This window comes from Propithecus coquereli, unplaced genomic scaffold, assembly GCF_000956105.1.
Source record: "Propithecus coquereli isolate 6110/MARCELLA unplaced genomic scaffold, Pcoq_1.0 Scaffold39, whole genome shotgun sequence".
Classification (NCBI taxonomy): Eukaryota; Metazoa; Chordata; class Mammalia; order Primates; family Indriidae; genus Propithecus; species Propithecus coquereli.
In genome coordinates this window covers 72,507-83,167 of record NW_012149618.1, presented here as the reverse complement: position 1 = coordinate 83,167, position 10,661 = coordinate 72,507, and the positions used below count along the sequence as shown (strand labels likewise).

Genomic DNA, 10,661 nt, shown 5'->3' with positions numbered 1-10,661 from the left:
GCCGTGGTGTCAGCACAGCTCACAGCAACCTCAAACTCCTGGGCTCAAGCGAACCTCCAGCCTCAGCCTTCCAAATAGCTGGGATTACAGGTATGCACCACCACACCCAGCTAATTTTTTCTATTTTTAGTAGAGATGGGGTCTCACTCTTGCTCACACTGGTCTCTAACTCCTGAGCTCAAGTGATCATCCCACCTTGGCCTCCCAGAGTGCTAGGATTACAGGTGTGAGCCACCATGCCCGGCCCATGGAAATGGGAAACTATTCTTAAAATGTTTTTGCATGCTTGGGAATCACTAAAGGACTACTCATATATTAGGCCTCTCAAAACAACCCAACATATAATACGAAAGTTAAAATAAGAAATCTACCCTACCTTCAGAAAATTAGGATCCTTTTTGCTCATATAAAAAGGATCATACTCTTTTGGATCATAATGTTCTATAAATGCATTTCCCTATAAGAAGGAAATAAAACCACACATAAGAACAAGAGGAGCACAATTAATTCTGAGTATATCAAGACTTGAGAGTCAAACACACAGTTCCTTTCTTATGCTTCAAAGTGGCATCAATGACAAATGCAAAAGGAAAGAAAAGACCAAATTTGAAATTATTCAAGTAATAAATATTATAGGGATGGAAGGAATCTACTTAAAATTTGTAAGATTTTAATAAAAAATATTACAACACTAAAAGATTTAAGAATTTATTTATAAATATTTACTAGTCAAACATCTCAAGTCTTTTATAATGCCAGAAGAACAGAAATACTTTATAGTTTTGCAAATAATAGAGTTCCATAACAAAAGAAAAATACGTCCTGAAACTAGAGTCCAAATTTTTTAAAATGGTAAATAAAATAATTACATGGGGAAAACAAAGAAAAATGGTTCTAATGTGCACAGTTAAATCCAGACCTACCCCTCCTCTCTATCCTTTCCACATGCCCTAGATTTAAGAATACTTTATAATAGGGTATAGATTGTATATGTATGTGTGTGTGTATATATATATATATATATATATAGAGAGAGAGAGAGAGAGAGAGAGAGAGAGAGAGAGAGAAAGGGAGAGAGAGGGAGGGGCAGGCTATTTGGATGATTATAAATAAAGATAACCATAGCTTTTAAACCAATTGAAAAAAGTATCAAATGATCTCTTAGTACCTTTTTATTTACGTGTTTTAAAAAACCTTCTAATTCCTCTTGTCTCCTTTTTTTAATCTTCTTATGTGAACAAACTTTTTCTATAATTTTCTTCTGGAGAGGATCTGCCACATGATCAACCCATCTTTTATATAATATCTCTTTTCTTCTTGCATTTAAGAAGTCATGATGTTGTAAATACTTATCTAGTTCCTAGTAAACAGTGATAGAAAAGACAAATACATTATCCTAAAGCGTTCTTGTTCTAAAATTTTCTAAAACTTAAACTTCATAAGTTTAAATTATTCCTAAGAAGAATCCACAAAGGCATTTATTAATTTAATAATTTATTTGTCTTCTACTATGTGACATATGCTATGCTGGAAACAAAGAATACACAAATAATTGAGACAACATGCCTGCTCTCCCTGGGGAAACAGACTAAAAAACGAATCGAAAGCCTGGAGCTGTGGCGTGCGCCTGTAGTCCCAGCTATTCGGGAGGCTGAGGCAAGAGGATTGCTTGGGCCCAGGAATTTAACGCTGTAGTGTACAACATTGCATCTATCCGGGTAACATAATGAGACCCCCATCTCTAAAAACAAAAAACAAAAACAAATCTACAAAACAGTGGTAGGAGGGACAATATAGCAAGATGCGTGTATATGAGACACAATATATATAAAGTAACTGAAGACATAGAGAGGAAAAAAACCATTTTCTAGCTTCTTAAAAGATTCGCCGTTTGGTGGTTCCTCAAAAAGTTAAACAGAATTACCATATGACACAGGAGTTCCACTCCTAGGTATACACTCAAAGGAATTAAAAACAAGGACTTTCCAGTAAGACTGATAGCTTCTCAGAAGAAAAAATAAATAAATAAACAGGGGTGCAGTGGCTCACACCTGTAATTCCAGCACTTTGGGATGCTGAGGTGGGAAGATTGCTTGAGGCCAGGAGTTCAAGACCAGTCTGGGCAAAAAAGTGAGACCCCTATCACTACAAAAAAATTTTTTTTAAATTAGCCAGGCATGGTGGCACATGCCTGTGGTCCCAGCTACTCAGAAGGCTGAGGCAGGAGGATGGCTTGAGCGCAGGTGTTGGAGGCTGCAGTGAGCTATGATGACACTACTGCACTCTAGCCTGGGCAACAGAGCAAGACCGTGTCACAAAAACAAACAAACAACAACAATAAAAAGCAGGGACTCAGATATTTATACACAAATGTTCATTTCAGCATTATTCACAATAGCCAAAAGGTGGGAACAACCCAAGTGTCCATCGACAGATGGATGAACAAAATGTGGTATATACATACTATGGAATATTATTTGGTCTAAAAAAGAAATGAAGTACTGATATATGCTACAATGTGGACGAACCTTGGAAACAAATAAGCCAGACACCAATAGACAAATGTAGGATTCCACATATATGAAACATCAGAATAGGCAAAATTCATAGAGACAGAAAGTAGATAAGAGGTTACCAGGTACCTGGAGGATGAGGAAATGAGGAGTCATTGCTTACTGAATACAAAGTATCAGTTTGGGGCGATGAAAAAGTTTTGGAAATAATGGTGATAGTTGTATAACATTGTGGATGTAATTAATGTTACTGAATGGTACACTTAAAATGGCAAATTTTATATTATATATATTTTACCCTAATTTTTTAAGTGATTAAATTAAAACAAAAAAAGATTCCCAAAATGGGCAACATTTGGGCTAGGCTTTAAATAATGACGAGTTATCCTGGAAGAGAAGGGATAGCAGAGAATGAGGAAGAAAAACATTCTATGAGGGGAAAAAAAGACAAGAGTAGACAGGCAGAAGAGTAACACAATGTGGTCCACATGGCAAGTAGCCTGCAAAGAAGCCTGATTAGGCTACAAGCAAGTTCATTCTCACCCAAACTGCTCATCTGCCTTTCCTATAGCAAATGAAATCATGTGATTACTAGGATCTACATGAAATTCAAAATGAGAAAAATAAAATGTTACGAACCCTGAGGGGTTCTCTAGGCCACGTCCCTACCTAACTTCAGGTTGTATCAACTTCAACCATTCAACCATTCCCAATAATAGTTCCTTTCCTTTTTAAAGAACTCTAATGAAAATTCTTAAAAGAAAAAACAGATCACTCACTCCAGTATTCAGTATATTCACATGGCTGTTCTTGTCTAATTAAGCCCATCCTGCTTAAACCCTTGTTCTTACCTATGTATACCTGTGTAATAGGTAGTCGGTGTGTTCCGAAAACAGCTCTTCAGGATTAGCTCATTAATAGCAACTCTGTGGAAACCCACTAAGTCAAAGGAACAAGTGAGTTGAGGGAAATTCTTATGCCTGTCTGTGAAGGAATTCCCACAAAGTATAGGAAGAGAGGAAGTCCATCAAACCAATCTCAGAGATCCCTTAAGATTAATCCCAGGCGCAAATGAGTATTTTTAATTCTTTCTATTTTCTGTATTTTCTACATTTATTTATAGAATGCACTTCATCTAAAGGGGAAAAACAAAATTTAGTTTCTTTCTTTTTTTTTTGGATGGAGTCTCTATTGCCCAGGGTTGGAGTGAAGTGGCTATTCACAGGTGCAATCACAGCTCGTCACAGCCTCAGATTCAGCGGTCTCAAGCAATCCTTCCACCCCAGCCACCCCAGTAGCTGAGATGACACCACTGTACCTGGCTGACAAAATTTAATTTTTAATTGAGAGGCATTTTGTAGCCAATTCTTACCTTAATTATATAATTTTCTCTGTATAATACTGATTGAATAGCTGCATCAGTATCTTCTTTAGCTAAGTTCTAAAAGAAGAGAATTAGACTATGAAAATCAAATCTTGAAAAAAATTAAATAATTAGTACTATCTGGACTCATTATTTTATTTATTTATTTATTTATTTTTTTGAGACAGAGTCTTGCTCTGTTGCCCGGGCTAGAGTGCTGTGGCATCAGCCTAGCTCACAGCAACCTCAAAGTCCTGGGCTCAAGCAATCCTCCTGCCTCAGCCTCCCGAGTAGCTGGGACTATAGGCATGCGCCACCATGCCTGGCTAATTTTTTTCTATATATTTTTAGTCGTCCAGCTAATTTCTTTCTATTTTTAGTAGAGACGGGGTCTCGCTCTTGCTCAGGCTGGTCTCGAACTCCTGAGCTAGAATGATCCACCCCGCCTGCCTCGGCCTCCCAGAATGCTAGGATTACAGGTGTGAGCCACCGCGCCTGGCCCTCTGGACTCATATTTTATGTGAAAAACATATCCCTGAAAAACTCTCTGTAAATCCAGTTTTTCTGCCAAATCACATCAAGTCCTTTTTAAAGAGTGCTTGACTCCCTGCTCTCAGCTACAGCAAAACACAGATATTTTGAATCTTAGAATGGTCAAATTAATCACATGGTAGTTAGAACCCACAATTTGTCAAATCTTATAAAATGTTTTTACCTTTAGGGGTTAAAATAGATACAATTAGGCCTCTATTTGAGGCTTTTTAACTACATAAGAAAGACTGATCTTCCCAGCCTATATTCTTACAGGACTAGCTAAGAATATGTCAACAGTCTCTCTGAAAGCTTAGTGCCACCTAAGGCAAACTGTGTACCTAGAAGAAATGTCACTAATGTAAAATAATACAAGGTTTTAGAAAGAGTTTCTATTCAATTTTCTGTTCTTCCATAATGAATTCACTACCAATTTTGTTTTTGAAAATTACTTAAAACAGAAGCTAAAATATAAAGACTATGGATGTAAGAATCAAGGAGGCCAGGCATGGTGGCTGACGCCTGTAATCCTAGCACTCTGGGAGGCCGAGGCTGGAGGATCGCTTGGGCTTGAGAGTTGGAGACAACCCTGAGCAAGAACGAGACCCCGTCTCTACTAAAAATAGAAAGAAATTAGCTGGACAACTAAAAATACATAGAAAAAATTAGCCGGGCATGGTGGTACATACCTGTAGTCCCAGCTACCTGGGAGGCTGAGGCAGAAGGATTGCTTGAGGCCAGGAGTTTGAGGTTGCTGGGAGCTAGGCTGATGCCATGGCACTCCAGCCCGGGCAGCAAAGCGAGACTGTGTCTCCAAAAATAAAAAAAATTAAAAAAAAAAAAGAATCAAGGAAAATAGTTATATTTTTATCCATAAACTTTATAATCAAACAGGTGATTGGATCTTCTCAAAATGAAAGCTCTTATTGAAATAAAAAGAAACTTGCTCTTAAAGTCTTCTTACACTCATTTAATTAAGTTTTCCATGACAATTGACAAACTACCTGAAAGACTGAAACAACTTTTCTCATTAGGTAAATGCTAAACACTGTATGCCTCTGGAAAACTACCCAGAGAAACAATGAGCAAGGAAATACATAAAAGAATTAGAGAATCAATCCCTAGATGTCACACAGCCCCAGGAGTGTTCCCTTTAACAGGAGCCAAGGTAAAACATCGCATAGTTCACAGAGCGTAGAGTTGAGCACTTGGAGGGATTTTGTATTAGAACTAGAACAAAACTGGCCCCACAGTAGATGCTGCTGTGGTCCTGCCTAACAAAATTCAGAGTCAAGACTTGAAAGGATCCAGCTGTGTCCAACTAACTTAACTGCATTCCAGAACAAAAACCGGGAATATTTGTGGGAAATAAAAAACATCTAGCACTTGACAAGGTTAAAATTCAGAATGTCTTGCATCCAATCAAAAAATCACCAGGCATGCAAAGAATCAGGAAAATTTAACCACTAATTAGAAGGAAAATCAATCAAAACTGCACCAGAAATGACACAGATGATATAATTATTAAACCAGGACATTAAAATAGTTATTATACCTGTAGTTCACAAGTTCAGGAAGCTAGAGGAAAAAGTGAACCTGTTGGGACAGAGGAAGATAAAAAACGGACGCAAATAAAACTTCTAGGGATGAAAATTACAATGCCTGAGATGAAGGATACACCAGATAGGCTTATCAGCACATTAGACATTACAGAAGAAAAGGTTAGTGAACTTAAAAGCACAGTAATAGATGCTTTCCAAACTAAAATACAGGGGGGAAAAAACTGAAAAAAATTAAGAGTATCAGTGAGCTATGGGACAACGTCAGGCAGGCTATTATACATGTAATTATACTTCCCGAAAGGAAGGGTGGGATAGAAAAAAATATTTTAAGAAATAATGGCTGAAATTTTTCTAAATTTGTTAGAAACTATAAGCCCGCAGATAAAAGAAGTTCAAAGAACTCTAAGCAGTGGAGAAATTAGGACCCTCATACATTGTCAACGAGAATTTAAAATAGTACAGCTGCTGTGGGAAAGTTAAGTCAGCTCCTCAAAAAGTTAAACATAGAGTTACCCATATGACCCACAATTTCATTCCTAGGTTTTATACCCTAGAGAATTAAAAACATATTCTCACATAAAGAGTTGTACACAAATGTTCAGAGCAGCATTATTCATATTAGCAAAAAAACTAGAAACAACTTAAATGTCTATCCACTGATCAATGGATAAACAAAATGTGGTATTCATACAGTGGACTATTATTTGACCATAAAAACGAATGAAGTACTGATACATGCTACAACATGGATGAACCTTGAAAACATTATACTAACTGAAAACAGTCACAAAGGACTGCATATTGCATGATTTCATTTGTATAAAATGTCCAGAATAGGCAAATCTGTAGAGACAGAAAGTAGATTAGTGTTGCCAGTTGCCAGGGGGAGAGGGAAATGGGGAATGACTATTAAGGGGTTATGAGGTTTCTTTCTAGGGTGATGAAAATGTTCTGGAATTAGATAGTGGTGACAGTTGCACGACTTTGTAAATATACTAACAATGAATTGTACACTTTAAAATAGTGAATTTCATGGTATGTAAATTATCTCAATAATAAAAGCCCAACAATAAGGAAAAAAAAAGTTTAAAATTGCCAATTTAAAAATGGACAAGAGACTTGAACAAACACTTCACCAAAGAAGATTTATAAATGGCGAGTAAAACTTGAAAAAATGGTCAACATCATTAGTCATTACGGAAATACAAATTAAAACCACAATGAGGCCGGGTGACACCTGTAATCCTAGCACTCTGGGAGGCTGAGGCAGGAGGATCACTTGAGCTCAGGAGTTCGAAACCAGTCTAATCAAGAGCAAGACCACGTCTCTACTAAAAATAGAAAAATTAGCTGGGTGCCATGGTGCATGCCTGTAGTCCCAGCTACTCAGGAGGCTGAGGCAGAAGAATCACTGGAGCCCAGGAGTTTGAGGTTGTAGTAAGCTGTGATGACACCACTGCATTCTACCCAGGGTGACAGAGCAAGACTTTGTCTCAAAAAAAAAAAAAAAACACAATGAGATGCCACTTTATATCTTTTACAATGTCTCAAATTTAAAAAGACTATACCAAATGTTGGCTAGAATATGAAACAACTAGAAATCCCATACACTGCTAGTGGGAATGAAAAATGATTCAATGACTTTGCAACACAGTTTGGCAAGTTCATAAAAAGTTAAATTCATTTACCATGTGACCCAGCCATTCTACTAGATATCTACCCAAGAGAAATGAAAGCATGTCCATACAAAGACATGTACATGAACATTCAGAACGGCTTTATGTGTAATAGCCAAAAACTGGAAAACAACCCAAATGTCTATCAATAGGACGAACAAACTGGGATATAGCTATATAATGGAATGAAGTATTGATACATTCACCATCGATGAATTGCAAAATACTTATTCTGAGTGAAAGACGCCAGACAAAAAGAAAAGAATACATACTATTAGATTCCATTTCTATAAAATTTTTTAAATGACAAAGCAAAGCAGTGGTTGCAGAGAATGGGGAGGACAAGAAGGGAGGGATTGCAAAGCAACAGGATGATTAGGAAAGGGAGTGTTGAGTATGTTCATTATCCTGATCATGGTGATGGTTCTGTATACATATGTAAAACCTTACCAAGTTTGTACACTTTAATGTATGCAGTTTATTGTACATCAATTATACATTAGTAAGACTTAGAAAAACGAAATTACAATCTAAAACCAATACAACATATCAAATTTTGAGTGATGCAGCTAAGCAGTGTTTCAAGAGAAACTTATAGCTGTGTTATATTAGAAAAAGCATATAGTAAAAGATCTATGATTCCACTTTAAGAAGCTAGAAAAATGAACAGCAAAGTAAATAGAAAGTTAGTAGAGCAAAGGGGATTATAAAGAGAATGAAATAGAAAACAAGCAACAGAAAAACATATATTTAGCACAAGCCATTTCTCACTGCAACTACACAAGGAAAAATCTCAAAATGCCATATTATTATACCTCCATAAAAGAAAGCCGCTGTGGTTCCAACCATTCTTTCGAGTTCTTGAGCTTGGGCAGTGTGCCATTTACCAGATCATCACCATCTGCATTTTTCATTGTGGTCACAAATAACAGAGCCCTTTAAAAAAAAAAAACTAAAAATTAACTTATTTGGTAATCAAAATTCATAATCATCTAATTTTCTCTTCTGTTTAATAATCAATAGTTGTGACATTGAACGGACTTTGAGTGGGTTTTGAACATTAGCCGTCCATGCTTTCCCTACCAAGAGGCCATGGCAGCAGGCTTATGATGGTTTCAAAGCCAGATCTCTTTCAACTAATCCCGGAGGCCCTTGGAGTGGCTGCCCATGTCCTCCTAGGAGGTATCCCATTGAAGCCAGCGTGGCGATGGGCCTCCAGGAGACTCGTCGTCTGACTTTGGTGGCGGTGAATAGGGCGAGTTGCGACTATCTGGCACAGAAACCAGGCCGTGCAGCTTAGAGAAGGAAGGGAGGGGCTTTCGGTCAAAAGCGGGCGCAAGGCCCTCCCCAAGGCCTGTCCCCGAGGGGGAAGCCGTCGTTAGAGGCTGCGCCCTTCTATTCCGCAGTGCCCGCTCCCCGAGTCGGCGGGAGGCGCGCGGCCTCCACCCCCGACACTGCGCCGAGGAACTCGCGCGGCCGCGGCGTGCGCGGGGACCACCCCGGCCCGGCTGGGAGCTTGCAGGCCGCGACACACCTCTCTCCCTCTCGAGGCCGCCAAGGCCTTCGGCTCTCCTGCCCCACACCCGGGCCGGCCCCACGGCCCAAGACTCCGGAGTCGTCCGGCTGTGGCGGGAAGGGGGCCGTGCGCGGCCCGCGCTCAGCTCGAGCCCGTCACTTAGGAATGTGGGAACGTTGGCGACCAGTGTCTCCGGGACGCAGTCCCGCGCCGCCCCTCCCCCCTGGAGTTAGACGACCAGTCTGTGCGCGGCTCCGCGGGGGCGGCCTGGCCCTGAGCCACGCGCTACTGCGTCCCTATCGCCCCCTCGGGCTCAGGAGGAATCCGGCGCTGCTGCTGCCAGCTCTGGGCTGCGGGTCGTGGTTACGAAGTGGGGTGACGAGCAGCTGTCACGGCCAATCCCGCCGCCTTGCCCTCCCCCCGTCCGTTGACAGGCGGGTCCCCGGCACGCCAGTCCCTCGCGGAGGCCGGGCTCCGGGACCGAGAGTGGGGCCGCGTCCGCTCCCTCGAGTCCTCGGTGCTTTGCGTGCGTCTCCCCGGCCGACAGACCGGGAAATTAACCGCTCACACACCCCGGCCCCGCTCTCAGTCCTGCCCGGGGGACACCCCTCCTCCTGTGGGCCACACACCGCGAAGGGAGTGGCGGGAAAGGGGCTCCGGTGGCGGTTGTCCTGTTGAGGACGGTCCAAGACTTGGGGATCTGTGCAGAAAATGTTGGGTTAAGTGCCTTAAAGGTGTTTTTAGTCCACTGGCGTGATGATCAGTGTTCGCAGCCGGCGCTGAAGCAGGTCAGCAGGAAGGGAATGTGAGGATTCATGACCCAGCACATCTCGTTAGTCTTGTTTACTTAGCCAGGCGGTTCTCCTTCCTGGCTGGGTTTTGTTTTGTTTTGTTTGTTTTTAAATCCCAGATAATTCTAACGCAAACCATTGACATGGCGAGCAGATTAGGAGGCTGCGATTTTCCAAACTCAACTTCATAGCCCTGTGTGCACTGTGATTTTTCTAGGATTCTATTTTCCTCTTTGAGTATTGGTGGACGCTAGATGATGGGCCACCATTTTCACTTTTCATCTTTTCAAAGTACACATGCTAATATTAAAACTGAAGCGTTTTAGAGACATTTGTATTCACATGCCTTGCCTTTTAAAAGCTAGCCAAAGTGGATCTCTTCAACTGCAGTTTCCATTTCAGAGATGAGCTGGGCATGAGCCATTTGCAGAGCTTACTGTTAGATACACTCCTGGGAACCAAGCATGTGGACAGTGCAGCCCTCATCAAACTCCAGGAGCGGAGCCTGTGTGTAGCATCACCAGGATTTAGTGTAAGAAAACACAAGTTTGGGTATCAGGCTTTTTTTTTTTTTCTTTTTGAGACAGAGTCTCGCTCTGTTGCCCAGGCTAGAATGCCATGGTGTCAGCCTAGCTCACAGCAACCTCAAACTCCTGGGCTCAAGTGATCCTCCTGCCTCAGCCTCCAGAGTAGCAGGGACTACAGGCAT

General features: G+C 40.8%; 2 protein-coding genes across 2 annotated transcripts in view; one reads left to right on the top strand and one right to left on the bottom strand.

The window, feature by feature from the left end:
• The window catches only part of FAM228B (family with sequence similarity 228, member B), a 34,414-nt gene extending 25,855 nt beyond the window's left edge, over positions 1-8,559 (bottom strand). Inside the window, exons 1-4 of the mRNA XM_012652442.1 lie at positions 8,461-8,559; positions 3,886-3,954; positions 1,169-1,360; positions 377-457 (exon numbers count right to left, since the gene is read on the bottom strand). Of these exons, the coding sequence (XP_012507896.1) occupies positions 377-457; positions 1,169-1,360; positions 3,886-3,954; positions 8,461-8,559 (441 nt within the window). The remainder of the gene's footprint in view (positions 1-376; positions 458-1,168; positions 1,361-3,885; positions 3,955-8,460) is intronic.
• A 1,793-nt stretch (positions 8,560-10,352) lies between these two features.
• Positions 10,353-10,661, top strand: part of PFN4 (profilin family, member 4) — a 7,352-nt gene continuing 7,043 nt past the window's right edge. Inside the window, exon 1 of the mRNA XM_012652445.1 lies at positions 10,353-10,484. Coding sequence (XP_012507899.1) covers positions 10,368-10,484 — 117 coding nt within the window. The 5' untranslated portion in view covers positions 10,353-10,367. The remainder of the gene's footprint in view (positions 10,485-10,661) is intronic.